The 24,826-nt window shown below is 35.2% G+C and overlaps 1 protein-coding gene across 1 annotated transcript in view; it reads right to left on the minus strand.

The window, feature by feature from the left end:
• NBEA (neurobeachin) overlaps positions 1-24,826 on the minus strand; it is a 655,079-nt gene that overhangs the window by 213,768 nt on the left and 416,485 nt on the right. The window contains exons 39-40 of the mRNA XM_029938475.1: positions 22,079-22,203; positions 2,945-3,088 (exon numbers count right to left, since the gene is read on the minus strand). Of these exons, the coding sequence (XP_029794335.1) occupies positions 2,945-3,088; positions 22,079-22,203 (269 nt within the window). The remainder of the gene's footprint in view (positions 1-2,944; positions 3,089-22,078; positions 22,204-24,826) is intronic.

Here is a 24,826-nt window from a genome sequence, read left to right on the forward strand (position 1 = left end):
ATATTAATTTTAGGATGTCCTAGATTTAAAGATGTAGATAGATCTCCTGTGATACCAAAGAGTTCTCTAGGCAGCTTAGCACTATTTGATTATATAAGATGGTAAGATAGATATATATGTGTGTGTGTATATATACATATATATATGTATATATATATATGGTAAGATATATATGTGTGTGTGTGTGTGTGTATATATATATGAAAGCCATTATTATTTAACAAATTTTAATTTTTGAGACAAAGACAGCCAAAAAGTTACATATTTATGTGGTCTATAATTTTATTAATAGCCGACTCTTTTGTATCTAAGAATAGTGGTTTGTAATTAACTTCTAAAAATGATTTCTGTGTGACATTGTCACTCTCCCACCGGACTAGATAATGAAGTCTTCTGCGTTTACAAGATGAATCTATGTACTACTACTTCTACATCATGCAGACTATTTGTTCCCCTTACTTCTCCCTTCACAAAACATCCATCACTTTTCTTTTCCACTGCATTCAAAGCTCAGCGTCACATTTGTGGATTGCTGTTTTAAAGATGAACATTACTGATCAGATCAGGGATCAATATTTTAGGACAGTTTGTAAGATTTAGCAGATATAAGTATTCTGCAAAAAGAGTATGAACTAGAACCAGGCAGAAATGGATAGGAGTGGATCTGCTCAGAGAAAAATCTGTTCAGAAGACAAGTTACAAGAGTCTTGACAGAGTGAATTGGTCAAGAGCCACACACATAGGGTTTTTAATTAATTTACTGCAAGCACACTTTAATTGTTCTTTAGGTATTTTAACTTAATGTTATTTGGAGAATTTTGCTTAAAGCATTAATTAATAGGGGTGCGTGGATGGCTCAGTTGGCGGTGTCTGACTTTGGCTCAGGTCATGATATCATGGTTCATGGATTCGTTCCTCACATCAGGCTCTGTGCTGACAGCTCAGAGCCTGGACCCTGCTTCGGATTCTTTGTCTCCCTCTCTCTCTGCCCCTTCCCGGATCGTGCTCTGTCTCTCAAAAATAAATAAAAGTTAAAAAATTATTAATTAATACTAATAACTTCTCTAGCTACCATTAAAGGAGAGAAACATAAAGAAGTTATGAGTCTTTATTGGATTTTGCCTCTGGTAGAACAGGGCAAATCTTTTCATAATAAACTTCAGGATACCAGCCAAATTTGTATAAACTAATTAATTACCTTTTTAATGGGGACTAAGAACCAGAGAGTCTAAACTTAATTGTATAATTATTGCGCATATTTTATTAACATATGTGAATGACGAAAGACAACACATTATCTAAAAAGGTAATAAAATACATTTATAAAATTTCTCTACTTATTTAGGATCAAGAATAAGACCAGGAAAAGAGAAAACAAATCTTTGGGAAAAAGAAATCATGGACTTCATTTGCTTAAACTTCCAAATGGCTTCAGATTAAATCTCTGAATTAGTAAAACAAACCACAAAAACGACAAAACCAAAACTTCAACATTTATCTAGGAATTCAAGGCAAACATTTGTTCATAGACTTAGGATCAGTTTTAAATAGGACAAATAATTTTCCTGACACAGAAATGTCAGTGACTAGACTAGGCATATGCAGGAGTTGGTGCTAGAATAAACTTATTAAGCATTTTCTAGAAGAGGAAGAATAATGTGCCACCTCTAGGTTACAATTACTAAGAACATCTCTTTGGTAAAAAGAGAAATCTCTAACTGGTAGAAACATCCCTAGAGGCTTTCTTTTTTCTTTCTTTTCTTTTTAATTAAAGGTTATTTTGAGAGAGGGAGGCAGGGAGGGAGGGACAGAGGGAGAGGGAGAGGGAGGGGCAGAGGGAGAGGGAGAGGGAGGGGCAGAGAGACAGTGAGAGAGAACCCCAAGTAGGCTCTGTGCTGTTAGTGCAGAGCCTGATGCGGGGCTCCATCTTGTGAACCCTGAGATCATGACCTGAGCCCAAATCAGTGCACTGACGCTTAACCAACTGAGCCACCCAGGTGTCCCTCACTGGAGGTTTTCATAAAGCATGCCAGATCATTTCCAGCACACTTCTGGAAACAGAAATGCTATTTTGTAAAGGGTATGATGAATACAAGTCCACTTCTTTACTGGCATCTGCCACCCCAGTGTGGTATGGACTGAAAATCCAGAATTGCGGGAAGCCTCAGCCACTTTTTGAGACTCTACAGCAGGAGTTTTAAACTTGAAATCCAGGATATGATTCTATGGTTCAGTTTCCAGGGGTCAGTGAACCCTCTGAAACTGTGTACAAAATTATATGTGCACCTTCATGAAGCAATCTGTTTTAATCAAATTCCCAAAGATGGTTTAACAGCCAAACAAGGTTATAGGCCGAGACTCTGAGATATCCATTTCTCACATGGTCATTGCAGATACTGCTCTGAATTGACCTAACACCAACACAGGACAAGATGAAAACGGAGGGCGGGGAGGGGAAAGAATGTGGGGATGAGCAGTGTGGGGACAGTGAGGAAAACAGGAGTGGCGAGGGACATTCCACAAAGTGACAGCTGGGGACAATATGGCAAATCCGCTGGTCTCCTGACGGAAGCGGCCGTCCTTCAAAGCTGTTAGCATGTTAGAGTCACGTGTAAGTCGAGGAGTCTAGCATTCTGTCCCCCCTTCCAATCATTTTGGCAGTTAGACAGGACAATTTATGCTACACACTCTCTCTCATATTAAAATGTTGCTCCTCATTACAAAGAAAGTAGGTACAGTATTCAATTATTAGTAGTAAAACACACATTTGTTTGGTATGTACTTTCTTCTCTCCAATATTAGAAATGAGATAAAGTAAATTATTCATGTTCACACGATTAAGCCTCATTCCAACCACTCATTTACCAGGAGATACATCTAACTCAGGAACGTTGTGTGTATTTATTGCTTATAACAAATAGAAGAAAAATATTTACACATTTACCTGCAAGATTGTCGATTTCTTTCTCCTGCAGCAAGCTGACTGCATCATCATCTCCTTCCAGCATAAGTTCGGTCTCCGCGTTCTGATTCACTATTGCTTGACTTCTGAAGGCTTTCCTGGACTTCAGCACATCTTCTTCCGTGCCTAATCATGACCAAAACATAGTAATATGATCGTTTTGCTTTTTTTATTAAGAACAACCTATTGCTTTCTTACAATTTTATGCTGCATTTACATATGACTCTACAATTACAGAATTAGAGAACATTTTTACCTCCTTTATCTGGTTTGGTGTTTGGAATAGCTCTGAGAAATGCGGTGGGGGGAGGCATCATAATCACCTACCCTTATTTTACAGAGGAGGAGATGCCCCGAGAAAGCTCATGCCTCGTGGAGACCTAGGAGTCGGCCAGCGGTAGGAGAGACCCTGTAGATCCAAGTCTTGGGGCTCTAACATCACCACTTTCTATAAAAAATCTGCACTTCACAAACTGGGCTTTCTGATATATAAAAGCACACAGTTTTACACAATTGTATTTTTGTGTGAATTGGATAATCATTAGACCAGATCATTTTTTTTTTATTACTTTAAAGTTTATTTGTTTCAAGAGAGAGTAAGAGAGCAGGCAAGTGAGGACGGGGCAGAGAGGCGCAGGCTCCGAGCCCAATGCAGGGCTTGAACTCACGAATCATGACCTGAGCTGAAGTCAGTCACTTAACTGACTGAGCCACCCAGGCACCTTGATCAGATCATTTTTGAAAGTAGATAAGTATGAAGAAAACAAGGACATGTCCACATATGAAGAGCAAAGTGGTTGTCACTGGGAAGCTACCAACAGGTTGAGTTAGGAATAGTGTAGACAGAGAATGTGCTGCCCAAGGGCTATTAACACTTAGTGAAATCAACAGTTTTTCCAAACTGATAGCCTTATCTTGTTATATAAAATAGTATATATAGAAGGCAAAAAATATGAAAGCAAAGTAAGTCAGAAAAATGGAATTACATCCAAAGCTGATCTAGCATTAACATGTCAATCATTTGAGGCTAAAAATTACAGTGCATTTGAATCACTCATGGATTTGACTGCTTAACAGATATAATATTTAAATTTCAATATTATATTTCAATATTGTAAGAACAGCCACTTCAGCCACCTGCTTTGGCAGGTGATGATGACTCCAAAATAATCTGAATAGCAATATATATATATATATATATATATATGTATATATATGCATATATGTGTGTGTGTATATATATATATGTAGCTAAAAAATACCTCTACTTCTTGTCACTTGAAGTTGGAATTTCTTCTGGAAGAAAATGTAATTTAAGGTGTTCTAGCTGTAGTATTAGCATGTAGGCTTCAAGGAAGCAGCATTTCCTGGGAAAACACCTACAATCTCACTAGGCACGGTGGAAATATTCCTGAAAATAGGAGTCTAATACATAACTCCTGCATGATGGGGTCACATCAGAGTTCTAGGGGCTGTTACGGTGTTTGTGTACATGTGCAATCACTCTCCAAACCTTGTCATGACTTTGTCCAAAATTCTCTACAGTGAACAATGAACAATACTTTTGGTCCATTTCCCATGTCAATAGTCCATCAATGCCTGTGATATCTGCTCAGCTATTTCCTCGGAAGTACATCTAGCCGCTGTAAAACTTGCATGGTAAAAACGCTAGCCTCTTTCATTGCAACTTATACACTTCTTTCTGTCAGTGATTCAGAGCCAATTCTGTTTGCTAAGATGTTAGTAAGTTGGCTCAAACGTAGCACATAGAGGAATAAAAAACACACGAGGAACACGGTCATGGCATAATAGCTCTGTAGAATGTTGCTGTAAGAGTGGTACCTTTGTTACCCCAGCTCTTACTGGATAATGGCATTTAGAGAGCATGGTTAACATACAGATCAACAGCATAAAGTAATAGATTTGTTAATATATATTTTGATAAATACCTCAGAAACAAACCGTATTATTACAAATCAACGCTACATGGGAGGTGAGGGGCATTAAATGGGTTATATGTATTCACAGGCCCACAGATGATTCCTACTTCTGGCTTGAGGACTGATTACCGAATGTTCCAGAATCTTATCTTAATTTTATTTGGTTTCTAGGTGATAGAAAGCCAGTAAAACAGAACTCTTCTGGGGGTAGCTATCTTTATAACTTGTTTGCTTCTTGGGGAGTAACAATTTGAGAATGGCTCAGAGCTTGCATCATCTGAGAACAAAAGACACAAATCCGATGATTAGTAACTGAGGAGCCTCTCTTGAGGTCTTTATAGCCATATTTCTATTAGACAACTGCAGCTGGATGCTCTGAATTCCACATTTCCCTAACTGAATGGATCATCTATAGCTTCTCCACCTCTCTCTAATTTTGATACACCCACTTCCTTAAGCCACAAACCTAGGGGTCATCCTGGAAGGTGACTGCCATGTTCCCAGCTCAGGCTCCCATTGTTTTGGACTGGAGGTCTTCAATAGCTCCCATATTCACTCTATACCCCATATTTTTGTCAGAGTGACTATTACAAAGCAAAAATAAATTGATGGTTTTCTGTTAAATATTGTTTATTAACTCCTCCCAATCAACAACATTCAATGCAAGTCTTACATGATAGGAGTCAAAATCTAGGCTTTTTATCCTCATTACCAGTTCTGCATTATATTTTCTTACTCTCTCATCACCAGTGCTGAACCGGTTATAGCTTCCAAATATGTCCTCAGACCTTTTCACCCAGGGCTAATATTATTCCCCCTGTATGGCATGTTCCTTCCTTCCTCCTTTGTTGGACTAATTCCTATCTGATCTTTCAAACTTATCTCCTTTAGGTGCCTTTCCTAGCCAACCATTCTATGCTTTCATTGCTTACACAGAATTCAACTACATTGTACAGGTGTTATCTGTTATGTGTTTGTCCTTTCCACTAGATCATGGCCTCATTTCTGCAGCCTCTGTGCCTGGTACCCAGGGGACATGTAACAAAGATATGCTGAATGAGTTCAAATCTACCCACTCTGCTACCTTCTCTGATTTCTCTTATTTAAAAAAAAGTGCTCAAGTAGGGAAGAGGCAGAGAAAGAGAGAGAAAGAGAGAGACAGAGAGAATGAATCCCAAGCAGATTCTGTACTATCAGTGCAGAGCCTGACACTTGGCTCGAACTCATGAAACCAAGAGATCAATGACCTGAGCGGAAACCAAGAGTCTGACACTTAACCAACTGGGCCACCCAGGCACCCCTCTGATTTCTCTGATTTATTTATTTGTCCATTTTTTAGAGAGACAGCAAGTGCGAGCAGGGGAGGGACAGAGAGAGAGAAGGAGAGAGAATCCCAAGCAGGTTCCACGCTGTCAGCGTGGAGCCCGACACTGGGCTCAAACTCACAAGACCATGATATCAGAACCTGAGTTGAAACCAAGAGTTGGACCTTTATCCAACTGAGCCACAAGGAGCCCCTCTGATTTCTCTAGTTTATTTATTTATTTTTGAGAGAGAGAGTGAGAGCGAGCGAGGGAGAGAGAGCGAACGCACAAGTATGAGCAGGGAAGGGGCAGATAGAGAGGGAGAGAGCAGGTTCCATGCCCAGTGCAGAGCCCAAAGCCAGGACTAGATATCACTACTTGATCATGATCTGAGGGGAAATCAAGAATCAGAAGTTTAACTGACTGATCTACCCAGGTGCCCTTCTTCCCTGATTTCTTAAGGTAAGTTTGTGTGCTCTTTCCCTCATGCTTCTCCAATCCTTACAAATCCCACTACTGGAGTTAAAGGTATTGCGATTGGTTGTTGGTTTGTTGTCTCCACACAGCCCGGAAGCTCCATGATCAACGGCAACCTGTTTCTGACTTTGTAGTCTCTGTTCTCAGTACGCAGCAGGGCACACAGTGGGAGCTAAACAAATGGATGAACTGAGACATAAAAGTCACCTCTGGATATTTCTTAATCTGAAGATCCTAAGATTTCTCAGAGATTCTTGTTGATTTACCTCCAATTTGAATGCAAATTGGAGAATCTGTGTATTACATAAAAGGGAACTTGGTTATTTACATGAAATAATCATTTAAACTCTTTAAGTATGATTCAGCCTGATAAAACATGTTTTATCTTGTAAATGATCATGTTTAATCTGCTTTGTCATTAAAAAATGCTTTACATTACTCTTATGTTACTAAAATTAAAATCTACAAATTAAGTAAATGTAGTCAAAGGAAGGTAAACTCTGAAATGCATATTAAGCTTTCAATTTTATCATCTCTGGTTTTAAAATGGTAGAACAATTATGTCTTTAAAGGATACATACTAAACTGATCCACACCAACACACCAAACTTACTGTCCGTGTTGAAGTGTTATCAGTTTGTAGCTCAGTAAACTTCCTGATTTTATGGTATTGCACAAAACATTTATCTAAATTAAAGTGTACAAGATCCAAAGGTGCTTTTCAATCACAATATCTTTTGTGAATTAGAGTTTCATTCATCAAAATTACAGGCAAAAAGAGGTAAGGTCTCAAAGGGCTGTCTCATTACAAGGCTTATAAACACTGTCCTTAGAAAGAATTGGTTTAACACCCAACAAATCAAAATCTGATTGGGAAGAGAATTTATTTGAGATAATCTGTCTTCAGAAGACATGTTGGACTGAGTGCACTTCTTGGCCTCTCTAGCCATTCATCAAGAAATTAACAAGTAAATAACTATAAACCACCGGAACTCCCTCCTTAGATTTGAAAATGTGAATTATGTGTAAAATTGGATACCGAATACCTGTATACTTATTTCCTAAGAAAACCTCAAAATGCCAAAAATTGGGAAGGTTCAGAAATTTAAAAAATGCCACCAAATTATAGATTAGTCCAAGTCCAAAGTTACTCTTACATTATTTTTTTCACATTGTGTTATAAATAACTACAGGAAATCAGTCTATACCCATTAGATTTCTTAGTAAACATATGCTTGAAACGCTGTATGTGAAAATGTTATCTCATGTAGAATAATGTGTTATAGGAACCTAAATAGAGCTCCTCTTTCTTTAAATTTCCTTAATTAAAAAGATCCATGTGAAAAACCTTATATTTTAAAACTGAAGTAAGAAGAGAACTAAAATGTTGCTAGTATTTTTCCTATACTTTAATATAACTACTATAATGTATTATTATTATCTTTTAAATAAGTTAAAATATAGAAATGACAAACTGAAGACATTAACTATCCTAATAATATTCAGAGAATATGTCCTTCTGGGAGCCAGGACAATCAAGGCAAAGAAGTTATTTTATTTGCCCATGATGCCCTTATTTTATTGACAAATACAAACAGTTAATATAAAGAAAAAGACTACATAGCAGTTTATTTCTGTTTCAGCAGTTGTTTGATACATATTCTATACAGCTCTAAAACATCTATACTAATAAAGATAAAAAGTAATTTATAGCCGTAGGTAAGCCATAAATTACATACATGTGGCGAATACACACAGAGAAAAGATATAAACCCGTAATAAGCTAATTTTAGCACAGCATCTGCTTTTTACCAGCTTAAAGTTATTATTTGTTTTGCATTGAGTATAGAAATATGGATTTAATTTATTAAAAATAATATATGTATGTGTTTATGCATCTATTACCTATCTAATTAATGCAAATCTACTATGTAAGAACACTTTTCAGTATTATTTGATTTGTACAATTAAATACATGATCTATGAGTCATGGTCGGCCCCCTTCTTATTTAACTTCACTATTTCACTGGTTTCATATCTTCGCATCTCATATCCCCCAAGACCTAGATGCGTCTGGTCCCAAACATGCAACACTTTTTCAAGTTCTTAAACCTGATACATGTAATTTCCTTTACATGGAATTCTCTAATCTGCCTGGTCAAGTTTCAGTTTAGTTGATTACTCCCTTTTCTGTATAAACTTTGTATCTAACAAATTAGTCAAAATACGTTACATTTTGATTTTTTTCTGGATTCTTTCATTTAGGTATTATCTTAATTAAGACTTTAATTAGGTATGTGCCAACCATCAAAGTGGAAATCAATAGACAATTATTGAATGAGCACATGAAAACAGAAGCAGAATTCAAACAGCCATCATTGTTTTATATGACATGTCTTAAGAGAATATTTTAAAAACCTAGTTAGACCAATCTCTTAACTTCAGTTTCTCAACCTGTGAAGGAGGAATAGGTATCTATCAACCAAACTCCCATAGGATTATTGCAATGTTAAAATGAGACAGTTTATATTTAAAATACTTTAAAATGTTTGAAGCTTATTTGTATAATGAGCTTTCAAAAATGTTTGTTAAAATTATGGTAAAACAAAAAAATAGCAAGAGTATTAAAAGAGTTTACTCAGCATATAACTTAAAATGGAAAAAGAATACAGCTAGTGTTTTATTGTTTATAATAATGCTTGTAAGATTTATGTAAAGGAGAAAAAAAACAGGCTGATGTGAGGGTTAAAATAAAAAAAAAACAACTCAAGATAATTCACGCATGTGATGTCTTAGCGGAATGCCTAACAAACAACAGGTATTCAACAAGTAAATGTTTCCTTTCCTTCAGTTGGGATTCATCTACCCTCATCCATGCTGTCATCATTCTATTTATATTCACTAAAACGCAGCATGAGCCTTCAACTCCTCTACTGATTGGATGCTCCCTGAAGACAGGTGCTGTGAACTGTTTGTGAAGTTGAATGGAATGTAAACAGCTTACATTAAGAATTGTTTTCTCCCAATAACCATAATGTTCATTTAAAGATATTATTAAACTACACAAGCATCAATGCATTTGACGTGCATATTTGATTTTGTATTTCGTATCTTAAGAATCCAAAATATACAAGGAATTCACCAAATTTCACACCCATAAAACAAATAACCCAGTGAAGAAATGGGCAGAAGACTGAACAGATACTTCTCCAAAGAGGACATCCAGATGGCCTACAGGCACATGAAACGATGCTCAACATCACTCATCATCAGGGAAACACAAATCAAAACCACACTGAGATACCACCTCACGCCAGTCAGAGTGGCTAAAATGAACAAATCAAGAGACTATAGATGCTGGTGAGGGTGTGGAGAGATGGGCACCCTCCTACACTGTTGGTGGCAATGTAAACTGGTGCAACCACTCTGGAAAACAGTGTGGAGGTTCCTCAAAAAACTATCCATAGAACTCCCCTATGACCCAGCTTATAGCACTGCTAGGGATTTACCCAAGGGATACAGAAGTGCTGATGCACAGGAGCGTATGTACCCCAATGTTCATAGGAGCAATGTCAACAATAGCCAAAACATGGAAAAAGCCTAAATGTCCATCACCTGATGAGTGGATCAAGAAGATGTGGTATATATACAAAATGGAGTACTACATGGCAATGAGAAAGAATGAAATCTGGCCATTTGTAGGAAAGTGGATGGACCTCGAGGGTATCATGCTAAGGGAAATAAGTCAGGCAGAGAAAGACAGATACCATCTGTTTGCACTCATAGGTCTAACAGGAGACCAGGAGAAACCTAATGGAGGACCAGGGGGAGGGGAATAGGGAAAGAGAGTTGGGGAAAGAGAGGGATGCAAAACTGGAAAGACTATTGAATGCTGAAAATGAACTGAGGGTTGAAGGGGAAGGGGGAGGGGTGATGGAGGAGGGCACTCGTGGGGAAGAGCACTGGGTGTTGTATGGAAACCAATTTGACAATAAACTATTAAAAATAAATAAATAAATAAACTATAAAAAAAAGAATGTAAGTGTGGTTAATACCTTAGATAATATAGGGAAAAGAACAGCTTTCTAAACAAAGTTAGCATCAGAATTTGCTTTAGAGTATTATATATAAATAATGCATTTAATATATACTTCCCCCTCATTGGAAGAAAAATGGGCAGAATGTAAATTTAGTATCATTTCAATTTTAGCCAAATGTAACATTAGGAAAAATTCTAATGTTTCTAAACATCTAGAAGTCAGTTTCACAAGATGACATTCTTTTGTGAAAGAGAGATTCTTTTCAATATACACCACTTTACAATATTTATGGCTTATAAAATGTTTTTGACAAAATCTACTCCTATGTAAATATGACAAAATGCTTCAATTCAGGAGTGCCTGTGTGGCTCAGTGAGTTAAGTATCTGACTCTTGATTTTGGCTCAGATCATGATCTCGTGGTCATGAGTTTGAGCCTTGCATTGGGCTCAGAACTGGACTTGGAGCCTGTTTAAGATTCTCTCTCTCCCTCTCCCTCTGTCCTTTCCTGCTTCTCAAAACAAAAACAAAACCAAAACCAAAAACACTTCAATTCAATGTCAATTATGCCACAGTAATAAAACAATGCTGTAATTCGCCTTCAAATGTAAATGCTTTCTTTTAGAAGCAATAATGATGTGTGAATTCCTGGGATTTTTAAAATAAAGATTATATTTCTTCATTAAAGCTGAAATCAGAGCAATAGATACTTTTATAGAACAGTACTCTTAGTACCTGTAATTTTGACTAAAAGGAAAAGATTTTAAGATAAATATACCTCTCACTTAATATTAGATATGGTGACATGTTACCATGCAATAATATATATGAATCAATATATTACTGAGAACTTTATAATTTTGAACATTTCAAAGAAGGTAAAATTTTTACTATATTGAGAATCGTATGACTCAAAAGCATTGTATGTTGACCTTTATATAATATAAATACAGTAGATACAATATACAACACACTTGTAATAACAAATAAACTATTTTTAAAATAAAATAAAAATATATTTTAAAAATTATTTAAAGTAATATTTTTTGTAAATATTTTAATTTCAAAATTAAATTTTGTGTTTGACTTTATAGCACAGACATAATACTTCTTTCATTAACAAACATTTATAAATATTGATGACAAAAGGACTAAAAAAATCATGGTTTATATAGAACAGGATTAAAAAAAAATCTCAGACTTTGCAGTAGAAATAACCTAATGCTAAAAACCTGTTCGTGATACGGTATAAAAACACTACTAAAAAGAATGACTAAAAATTTCAAGTACCTTTTCTCTCTTCTATACCTGGTGCTGAGTCAGGAGACTCCCTTCATTAACACAAAATTGTTTTATGAAAGCAAGTATGTTTCACAAATGAAACAGACTCTTTCTATTCAAATCGACAGTTTCTATTTGCTGTTTCAAACACACTTTAAGTAAAAATCTGAGTGGTTATTGACTAAATTTAGAAACATAGATTAAAAAAGAATCCATGCCGTTCAGACATCAAATTCCTCTTTTGTTCATTGTGGGTTTTTAGTCTGAATGCATTAGATTTAACTGCTCCCACTTCATTTTAGTTGACTGAGAATATATTGGATAATCCAAAATAGATATTATCTAAACTACCATCAAACTTAAAAGCCAAGATCCCAGCTTCAAATTTATATTGAACTTGACTCAGAAATGGCAATCCTTGCTGGAATCAATAATTATGTTACTTATGGTCCATCTTAGCACATCCTTACATCACATGAAATAAGAGTGCTGCATCCTTTGTGTTTTTACCAACGAAGAACTTGCACAGACTTTGTTTTAAACTAAACAAATGTTATATCTGCAGGTAGGTTGTTCTCTGGAAAGCTCAAGGGAAATATTCAGGAGTATAGTGAAATACAGAATTAGCAATATGGGCATTAATTAAGATAAAGTGTTCACAGGAATTGTTTTAAGTGGCCAATCTTATTTAGATGAGTTATGCTTGTAAATGATTTACTGGACAATATGAAGTAAAATAAGAAAATGGTCACCTAACATCAACAGTTATTGCTTAGTGGAAAAGGACATCAAGGACACTTGCAAGTAAAAGAATTGGATCAATATTAACGTGATTTTCATTTCATGCTTCCCCAACTCCAGTAAGCTGACAATATACTCTGATTATGTGAACTGCCGCAGAGTAACACAGAAAAGGTTATTAGAGCAAGAGGTGGAAATGGAATGCACTTTTTATATTGACAGGCCTGCTAATAGAGTATACTGATTTTCCAAGACATGCAATGCATTTTTACAATTTGGTTCTGACAGCAAAAATGGAATTTCATTTATTCCTAATTCAAAATATTCATATGTAAGCAATATTTCTTAGAGCAGACCAACAAAGGGGATATTCTCAAACAGCATTTTTAAACTGAAAAAAAAATGCAATTAAAAAGGTACAAGAAAGTCTTATTGAATTTAAGCACAGCACTGTAGAAGTATAAAATGCTAACTTAATAAGCTTCTTAATGGAGTGAATGTAGAAAAATGCATTCTGTGCTTTCTAAAGGAAAATCTGATAAACCATATTTAAGAATATATATGATGGAAAATGTAGAATCCCTGTGCATTTTAGACTGGACATTACTTGGTTGGGTTTTGATTAGCCATGAAGTTAGGGTAATTTTGAAATATTTGAACTAGGATTTTATTACATTAAAAGTCACATGGCCCACATTACTTGTGGAAAAAATGCTAAAATATATAGAAACTTGGGGCAGTTTGGAGCCCTCTACATATCATAAAGAGCAGAGATGATACATTATTCATCTTTGTGATTATTGGAGTACATAGCATAGTGTTTGGCTCCTATGTTAAAGTATGCTTAGAAAAAGACTAACATGAATAAAGCCATCAAAAACGGCAAAGACAGCTGCTTTACATGGTTGTCAAAGAGGGATTTTTCCTCCCTGTTTCGTACTTTTCTGGCATTTTCTAGATTTTCTACAATGAACCTATTTCTTTTCAGGATGGAAAGCAGGAAGGAAGGAAGGAAAGAAAGAAGAACTAAAAAAACCCTGCATTGTGAGTCAAGAGTAAATGGCAGATGAAGAGCAGAATGGAAGGAAGAAAGTTTTGAACTAAGTCTAGAAATGAAAGATGAATCAGGCAACAAGATGAGGGCTGAGAGGGTGGGCACTTCCTCTGGCAGGGGTGGCATCAACCTGGGAAATGACGCTTGGTTTTTCTTCTAACAGCCTGTCACAAAATTCAGTGTGGAAAATTTACTTTAAAATCCTGGAAAAGGGGAGAAGGAGATATTTTGGCTAGATAAGCAAATGGCTCAGAAATATGGAAGAAAAAACTTAATAAAAAATTCTCCTTGATTATAAAAAATGGAGTAGCTAAGAGATGGTGTTGATATAGGTTATTTAAAGCAGTTTCAAAACACTCAGAACATTTTATTTTATTTTTTAAAAGTTTATTTATTTTAGAGAGAGACAGAGAGAATGAAAGATGGAGGGAGCGAGAGGGAGTGCATACATGAACAGTGAGAGGGGTAGAGAGGCAGGGAGTGAGAGAATTCCAAGCGGCTCCATATTGTCAGCATGGAGCCAGATGCGGGGCTCCAACTCACAAACCGTGAGATCATGACCGGAGCTGCAATCAAGAGTCAGCTGCTTAACTGACTGAGCCACTCAGGCACCCCACCCCTCAGAACATTTTAAAATATGTTTTTGTACATAACACATGAAGCACATTATCTGGATGACACTGAGTTCATCTGTAGGCTGCAAGAGTAACCAAAATCTAACAGGTAAACTTCAAAGTGGGCGAGTGTTCAATCATGTTCTTTCAGTTAGAATCCCAAGTGTACCTACAGCAACACACTAGATAGTAAGAGAATGGTATTTTGGTTGAGTTTTTGTTCTCTCTACCACTTATTAGCATCTCACAGAACTTCTTTGGTCTGTCATTTTCTCCAATAAAAATCCTTTAATGGCTCTATTGACAAATCCTTTCACAATGTGGCCTCAAACAGGCTTTCCAGCTGCATTTAGTACCATGTCCTCCACTATCCTGTGGTCCATCACATAGCACCATTTTCCATCCTCTGGATGTTGAATTGTGCGGTCCCTCTCTCCACATTGCCACCATTGCACTTACTGGCTTGTGAAAATTTCCATTTATCCTTTCAAGTCTAGCTAAAATGTATTTCTTCAGTTAGGCAACCCCCTTCACTGAGCCCAGATAGCATTTTAATATACGTCAACAAAAATATTTATCATGGTGCCCTATAATTACTTATAAATGCAATTGTGTATACACTTTATGAAACATTAGTCTGAAAGAATATAAATAACATTATAGACAGTTCTAGGCCACTCAGCAGTAATATAATTTTGTCAGCTCCCTATCTTAAATAACCTTCGATGTTCTAAGTAGAAATAAAATGTAGGCATAAAAAAATCCATATCAGAATTTGAAAATACTACATGCCATGTAGACCTATTCCATAGAAATCCTATCCTTCAATACTACTGCTTTAAAGGATGAGAGGATGTGGCTATAATACTGTATGTATACCTTGAAATTAATTGATTATCAATTCAATAAACATCAGCAACTAAGTACATAGAAGTGAATTAATGTGTATCCTCTAAATGGAACAGAAGGTATCATTCCTGTTTTCAAATGGTTTTTATCTCAGAATATGATACATTTAAGGTCAAACATTTAATGAAATTTTTACATAGGGGCCTATCACAAAATGTAAAATACTGAGGCCATTCAAAGGAATACTATATGCCTTCATGTCTTGGTAATTTCTGATATTACCTCTGCCATTCCGGGCTCACCTGGTAAATTCCTAATCTTCTCTCAAGACAGTTCTTAAATAATTACTTGTATGAAGCCTACTCCAAGCCAGCAGACTCACAGTCACTCTCTCCCCTGCGCTCCTTTATGAACGACTGTATCTCTCTATGATAACTGTTTCTCTCCAGTAGACCAGGGTTTTTCCACCTTGGTACCAGTGACATGTAGGGTTGGATTTCTGTTGTCATCATTCTAGGGAAGCTGTCCTGTGCATGTTGGGATGTTTTAGCAGCAGTCTCTATTTAGTAGATGCCGTTAGCCACCTCCCCCCCCCCCCCCCCCCCCCCCCCCCCCCCCCCCCCCCCCCCCCCCCCCCCCCGCCCGCGACTTCCACCCTGTTACAAAGCACTAAACTATGTGCTCTTGGGGGGTAGAAACTGTCTCAAACTTCAAAGCAAGCATCTAGCAAATGACTGGCATAGAGAAGATATTCAGTAAATGGTTTTAAATTAATAGAGTTACTTGATTTTCCTGAATCTGTTTAAAGCCTACAATCTAAATGTTCAACACAAAAACAGGGGAGTTGTAATTAGCCCATTTGTTGATACAAAAATGCTATATAAAGTCTGTAAAATGCATTTGATAAGCATATTTTATAACAGCATTTATATAATCTGTTTTAATTATTTTAAGAGAATATAAAAATGAAAAGATGAAGACAATGCTCTGATATTAAAATATGACACTGGCATAAAAAAGAGCTGAAAGACGATTCCTTGCATGTCTTTTTCTTCCTCTTTTAAAATAATTCAGTATTATTTTAACCATAATCAGATCACCTAATTTACCAGGATATGGAGATTCAATTAATAATACACCAAATTAAAATGGAGATATCAATGAACAGTAATAAGATGTTTGTGAGTGTTTCTACATAATACAAACAATAGATTAAGTAAAAAAAATCAAATCACATTTCTCAAATATGATAATAACTGTAAACTCTTAAAAAGAAGTCAGATAATTAGCTTCTTTCCCAACAATTTTTATGGATGCATTAGTATTTTTGTTCTCAAGTGCTTTTCTTATTTCTGCAAGTCGCACATTACAGTTACCATGCATATACCATCAAAACTAATTTAATTCCAGATTCATTACAAAGCTGCTTTTTATTCATCAAGGTCATATCTTGATGGCTTCACAAGCTTAGATAAATCAGGTGTTAAGCAGACACATCTCTGAGGAACCTAAGGATGTTCTCATTTGCAGTTCTCAGCATATCTTATTATTTATTGCCAAAGGAATGACTGATTAACTTTGTCATCTTTGCTCTATGTTTTTTTTTCTTCCAGCTGAAGCAGTCTGCCCTCTTTTGCGATGCCTGATCAGACCTATTTAAGATGATGTCTTTGATCACAGACATGGGGAGCTTGCGATCCTAGGCTTTGATGAAACATTGTTCCACTATAATTTTATGGAAGGGAAACAGAGTCCTAAATGATAATTGACAGTCAACAAAGACAACCAAACTTAATAAGATTTTGTATTATCTTTTGACAGCATAATCTTTAAGCACCAGAAATGCACCAGAAGTTGACTAGACTAGGTTTGTTTTAAACACATAAACAATACACAAAACCCTTCCTTTTCAATCATTTCCCCATTAGCTAATTTGCCCTGAAGAAGAAAATCCTGCAGGTCAGCAGATGAATTTATGAGTTTAAAATATTTCCTTATATTCTTCATTATGGTCTGTAAAATTCCTACTAATCAATTAAATTTGCACTTTTATGAAATTTTACTATTAGGAAATACCTGAATAACATATTTAATATGTACAAAATTGGAACATTAAACATCAGGAAAAAATTACATGCCTCTAGGTTTTTATTAATCACATTCCAACACCAAGGCTGAAAGTATATCAAATTACACCAAATCTTTTGCGCATGACAACCTCATAAATTATTCAATTCATTAGTATTACTAAGAAGCATGAAAAACTCCATCAGTATTAAGAATGTTTTCCAACAGAGAAAGGTCAACCAAAAGTTTTAATAATGAAAAGAAAAGGAAAGCTTTTCAAAGTCAGTATGAAACGAAATTATATCCAGTTTTGATTATTTGCTGATATAAAGAAAGCACTGTTAATATATTTGCTCTGTGGCTCCACATAGATTGTCTGGAAAGAATGTCCAAATTATAGCTAAGTATTCCTGCCCATCATATGAAAGTTTAAATACAGTTTAATCTAAATGCTTGAATTTAGGGAAAAGTCAAGTGATTGAAAACATTTTTAATAAAATACTAAGTCTGCTAATTCAGTTTCAGTTCCATTACATTAATAAAGGCTCACATTCTTGAAACTTACTATACTATAGGAACAAACAGATAGATTTGACCAGTGTTCAAACCCCAGGGACTGCTTTGATGGCCATGTAAGTATTCCCTATTTACGTACAACTTGTTTTATATTCTGAAAACTTTGATCACTCATTCAAACACTTATATCCATACTGCAAATTCCATTCACAAAATATTCTTCTGGTCTTAAAAGAATTTTATTGTTCTAATGCAGATGAATGTAATTTTTTGAACAAAGATTATAGCAGAGTTTCTGTGTATTTAATGCTTAATTTTCAAGACAGAATATATAGGGAAACTGATATAATTATTTAACATAGAGGAAGGAACACGCTGAATTTCAATTTGTCCTGGAAGCCCCCTCAAAATATGAAGTCTTTTACAAAAACATACAATAAACACACCTTTTCTAGGTCTACACAAATCGAAATATTCAATAATTAGATGTTAGTCTACATTCTGCTAGACTTTAAGGTACTTAAAACATATTTAAATGTTTAATGGCAGGCAGAGTGGCCAGATGATGGGGCTAAGTTTTTGACTTTTATATGAATGTTCTAGCAATATGTGAATAGAAAGCTTTATTTAAAATATTTTCAATTAAGATTTTCAAAATTTATTTTTATTGGATGAAGTGCTTTGTAATAATAACTCCCATTTACTTCCTATTTCTTCTGAAGCAGTAACTTTATATATAGGTTAGGAGGCACGTTGGGAGTTTGGAAGAAGATACAATGCTACCTTTTTCTCTTCGCAGTTTGTAATACTTCTTTCTATTTCTGTGCACAGATCACACCAGGGAGTACTTTCCCACTCACCTCTTTACATCCTCCATGTTTTACTCCCTACTCTCTACACAATTGCAAAGGCCCTCTGATATAAACTGTGATGAAGGCTGAAGAGGTATGCTCTAGAATTGCTTTTGGAGGTAGAGTTGTTTCAGTTCTCTTTTGTCTTCCATTACACAATCTTAATCTTGAGAATGATTTGACAATGACTCTGGCATGGGTACCACATAGCTTTCCTGATTATTTTAAGGCATACATGTGGTCTTTGTTCTAGTTATGCATAAAATAAAAACATACCCCTCTTGCCTTCTATCAATGAACCCAACTCAAGAGAGATAATTAGTTTGGAATACTCTCATTCCATATTTTAAATTCATAAATTGCTCCATATTTAAAAATGCTCTTACAATAATGACTATAATCAAAATATAAGAGACAACAGGTATTAGTAAGGATGTAGAGAAAAAGAAACCCTTGTGCACTGTTGGTAGGAATGCAGACTGGTACAGTCACTCTGGAAAAAAATATGGAGGTTCCTCAAAAAATTAAACACAGAACTACCCTATGATCCAGCAATTGCACTACTAGGTACCCCTAAGGTACAAAAACACCAATTCAAAGGAATATATGTACCCTGATGTTTATAACATTATTTATGATAGCCAAATTGTGGAAGCAACCCAAGTGTCCACTGATAGATGAATAGATAAAGAAGTGGTATATGTACACAATGGAATACTATTCAGCCATAAAAAAGTTACATCTTGCCATTTGCAACAACACAGATGGAGCTACAGAGTATAATGCTGAGCAAAATAAGCCAGTCAGTGAAAAGCAAATACCATATGATTTTACTCATATGTGGAATTTAAGAGCAAGTCAAATGAACAAAAGAAAAAAAGGAGAGAGTGAGAAACAAACCAAGAAATAGGCCCATAACCATAGAGGACACACAGATGGTCACCAGAGAAGAGCAGGGGGTGGGTGTGTGAAACAGGTGATGGAGAGTAAGGAATGCACTAATGGTAAGCACCGGCTGATGTACAGAATCGCTGAGTTACGATATTGTACACCTGAAACTAAGGAACACTGGATATTAGCTATATTGAAATCAAAAAACTTAATAAAAAAAGGGTTTGTTTTTGGATAGACAAAAAACAAAAGTCTTACACTGCACTCAGAGGATGTTTAGTATGATCTACATCTTTCATCTTATTTCAAAATTAGACTACTATTTTCAGTTTATGTTCAGTAACAGGAGTTACTATGTCATCAAAAGCTATCAGATGTCTTAAAAGATTTTAAGGTAAAAGATTTTAAAATTTGTTCCTGATAGGTTTTAACATGGTTTAATAATAGAGATATTTTACAAATTAAACATACAAAGTATCTAGTTTTACAGAGAATCCCCCCAATTTTTTTCTAACAGACTATTTTATTGTTTTTGTGGGGTTTTTTTTGGTTTGCTTTTGTTTTTCTTTTTAAACTAACAGACACTTTAAAAGCAACCTATAGGATGCTGAATACAGTATAACGTGGATCTTGTATAAATAACCTTTGGTAACCTAGTATCACTAGTAATATAAACTTTGCCTAACTGTTACAAATGGTTTCTATATGTTTCTGTTTTTAAATGGGATAAATTCAAATAAGATTGGTTGGTGAAAAAGTCTAAATTATTAAGTATATGAAGTGAATTATTAATTTCAAATTAATATTATAAAGCATGACATTTTAGGTATTTCTAAAAAATCTCTTCTATACAGTGTAAAGATAATATCTCATTTTAACCATAAAGATAATACATCAAGTTATGTTTAAGTCCGTAGGCACTAAAATCCTTAGGTGATCTCTCTGGTTGATAAAAGAAACCCCCTACAGTACCAGTCAACTATAATTTGTTTCTAGCATGTTCTTTTCTATAGTTACTTTTATTGTATAAAGTTATGTTGAAACTTTTATCTTAGGCATAATAGTTTAATATGAAATCCTCATCTATTTATTTAATATGTTTGAGTCTTATCAAGTTATATCAATTCCCAGACTACTTGTACAACACATTTTAAAAGTTTTGTACATTTTCTTCTTATCAAGATTAAGTATTTTCTCTGTCTAATCCATCAAGAACATGAATGGTATTAAATGTTATAAAGTATAGTAGATTTTAAAAGATGGCTCACTTATTATACTCAAGTAAATGAAAATTAACTTATAAACACATAAGTAATTGTAAGAACAAAAGTGGTTAATAAGAAGAATATATAGACAGTGTTCATTAATGGTATTTGCTGAGTGTATAGAGTTTATACAATTCTGAGATGATCAATTACACTTAAATTTGTTAGAGCAGTTAAAAATGGGACAAAATAGTCCTCTACTTATATTTCTTGGTAGAAAGCAAATTAAAATAGCAGTATTTTTATTAAATTACAAAAGTATTTTGATATTTTCTATTTAATATACATTTTTTAAAGAACAAATTAGGGTATAGTTCTACTGGAATGTAACAGCTGATGATATATTTAATGTGAGAAGGTCTTTTTAAAACTTTATTTGCAACCCAATGGAGGACTAGGAACCTAAATGGACATATTGTAGCAGGATTTATTTTATATTTTTGTTTTAGAGTGAAATGAAGAGGATAAAATAGTAAAAAATTGATAACGTCATATAACGAGATTGTTTAATAACACATTTGTTTCTGTTAAATACACAAATATGTGCATGTATATATATATGACACTATATATATGTATATATATATATTTCATTAATATATGTGTATTTACATAGCTTATATGAGTGAATGTACACATACATATACACATATGCAAATTGTACATAAAAATATGTAAGTCTGAGTACACAGTTAATTGTAAGTTTTTGTGTTTGGTTACCAAAGTTTGAAAGACTTTGAAACTGAAAAAGAAACTGACTTAACTCTTGTTTCATGCTGTCTAAGACAGATGTTGAGTAATAATCTGTCATTTTTTTAATGTTTATTCATTTTTGAGAGCAAGATCCCCAGTGGGGTAGGGGCAGAGAGAGGGGCAGCAGATCCGAAGCAGGCTCCCTGCTGGCAGCAGTGAGCCAGGCATGGGGGTCAAATTCACGAACTGTGAGATCATGACCTGAGCTGAAGGTGGGCACTCAACCAACTGAACCACACAGATGCCCTGAGAATCTTTTAATCTGTTAAAAAGAAGCTTAAGAGTCTAAAATATATCAAGTGGGTGAAATATTGGGTTAAGTATCATCTACATGATGCTGAAGGATAAAGCAAAAATAGTATTTTTGACTTATGACACGCTGAATTTTAAATGCTAGTGAAAAAAAAAAAGAATTTTCAACCACAGAGTCCCATCATATGCTGGGACATTTTATGTACAGGTATTGGTACTGACCATACTCTACTGCAGCTTTGAGCAGCGCTTCAGCATGAGTGGAGCCAAATGCGTTACGAACAAATCGTCTCCTTCGACGAAGGTCATCTTCCCAGTAATCCAAACGCCAGAAATCATGCAGTTGGCTAGGAATGAAGAAACAAACAGTAGTCACTATTGATAACAAGGTATAATTGGAAATATACCTTTTACATTACACTAAAGCTTTATTTCTTTGGTCTCAATGGAAAATTAAGATGATTTTTGAGATATTTATATTTTACAATTGTGTTTACATACACGTTTCCTGTACAAATGACCAAACTTAAAATAGCAACATTCTCATATTTTAAGCATTGTAACACTCAGCTCTGTTTTCTCTACAATGTTCTTCCTTCTACTAAAAACATTAATCATGGCGAGTTCGGTTACAAATGCAGCATCAAATTACAAGTATTAATGGCACAGTTTTCATTCTTTTACTCTGTTTTTAACAAGGCTTGTAAATCACAGGATAGATCTCACTACAAATAGTTTGCAATTTAATGACCATGGTTTCTTAGTAGAGTGAATTAAGAACCATAAAATATTGCCTGCTTGGATTTGGTGGAACAATGATTAAAATAATGTGCTGAAATATTCATTGAAATAATTCCCTGCTGCCCACAGCAACCTGAGAAAAGTGCAATTTTATCCATTATTAATAATACTGAATTAGAGCTGCAAAAAATTCCAGTATGTGGTAATTGTCTCGGTAAATTATTATTCTAACACTAACAGAGTCCTTGGATGACTTTACCGCTTTCAGCTAATATAAACCATTAACAATCACGGCCTTCACTGGGTAACATTGTCTAAACCATGTTATACTCTAAGCCAATATTAAAAATCCACGAGATATTTCAGAAACTACTTAAATCTGTTCATTGTATTTCAATGGAATGTTCTGCAATATAATTTTTGTTTTCAATTTAATTTCAATAAACATTGGTGATAAATGCCACTGTTTGAGAAGTCTGTTTTTCTCCCTCTATAGTATTGGAGTAATATACTCAAGAGATAATATTCTAATTTTCCTGAGCAGCACTATTCATAAAAACACATAAAATGTTTTTATAGGAGATTTGATTTCACTTTCATTTTGCTATTTTATTGTAAAAGAATACTACATTTTATTAAAGCAAGAACTGTATATGTTTTGCTCATCATTATATCTCTAGTACAGTATCTAGGAATACTATGTTTTGATAAATATTCAATGAATTAATTATGCCAATTTTTTTACTTTGAAAAACTATAGACATGCAGTCATTGTGAACAGTAATATACTTTTGAAAAACATTTTAGATTTTGGCTATATAATTTTGTTTTCCACAACTTAATTGTAAAAGAACACAACAAGGTAAGGGATATATAAAATGAATGTTAAAAAGATTGCTTAAGAATAATGGTTACAAGTAACTCTGTGACTAATTCAAAATAGGACGACGTCCATCCTGACAAATACGGACTCATCCTAGTGGTTTAAGGAAGACCTTGCTAAAATCTTGCTACAAAGATTTTCCATAAGAGTGTGTTAAAATTGGGTGTCTGGTTGGCTTGGTCAGTTAGGGGTCCCACTCCTGATTTTGGTTCATGAGATTGAGCCCTACATTGTACTGGACTCTGTGCTGACAGCATGAAGCCTGCTTGGGATTCTCTCCCTCTCTCTCTGTCTCTAATCCCTGAATGCTCTTTCTCTGTCTCTCAAAATAAATAAATAAAAATTTAAAAAAAAGGGTATGTTAAAATTCACCAGGAGAGACATATCTAATGTTATCTCAAATTTCTAACTATAGACATATTTTTCTCCATTCCTTCTATTAGGTATGACTGAAAAAATTTGGATACTATATGTAAAACATATATAGCAAAACTCTGAAAGTTGGAATGCAGAAGACAGACTGGCTAATGATTTCAGGGCCTAAGAAAAAATATTCTAGAGTTCCCAGGGTTGTCTTTTTGCCTCATATATCCTAGACTTTGAGGCAAAGCGGCTAGCAACCTAGATAGACCAATTGGAACAGACCAAAAGAAAGTTCCAAACAAAAGCCTGTTTTCTCTAGCTAAAGAACCAAGAAATGTGCAATCCAGCGACAGAGAAAACTTTTAGACAACTATTGCACTCTAGCTCAACACCACAGAGAAATAGAGGCCTTGCCCAACCCACACCAGAAAGTTAGTGGGAAGCCTACATGTGAACCCTAATCAAGATGCAACGTGGTCTCTAAAATCCTCACTCAGGGGTGGTATCAGAGGAAGACAAGTCTCTGTCTCTGTACCCCACTCTCAAGAAGTCAGCAGAGACCATGTGGAGGGCCCGACCTCCCCCCCACTAGACAGTAATGAGGTGTCCTTCTCCCTCCTCAGTTGGGTGGTATCAGAAGAGGCCTAGTAGAGAGTCAGGACTTTGACCAGTGGTCAACACCAGTGAGGTGCGGCACAGGAGACTCAGGAGCTGGAACGCCCGCCCCTGCCGGGAGTACCGGGGAGCTGCCCCTCCCTCTCTACATGTCAGCAGAATCCAAGCTGGGGACCGAGATTTCTACCTCCAGCTGGCAGGAAATATGCAGTGTGCCCCCTTTCTGAGAAAGTCAACTAAAACAGAACATTTACATAAGATACAAACATCTCAAAGAATAGTAAGAAAATATCCTGTTTCAATCTAAAGTTACTTGGAAGTAACCACCAAGTACTTGGAAGATTTCAAACGAATGTAAAATGTCACCA

The sequence above is a fragment of the Suricata suricatta genome, chromosome 4, assembly GCF_006229205.1.
Source record: "Suricata suricatta isolate VVHF042 chromosome 4, meerkat_22Aug2017_6uvM2_HiC, whole genome shotgun sequence".
NCBI lineage: Eukaryota > Metazoa > Chordata > Mammalia > Carnivora > Herpestidae > Suricata > Suricata suricatta.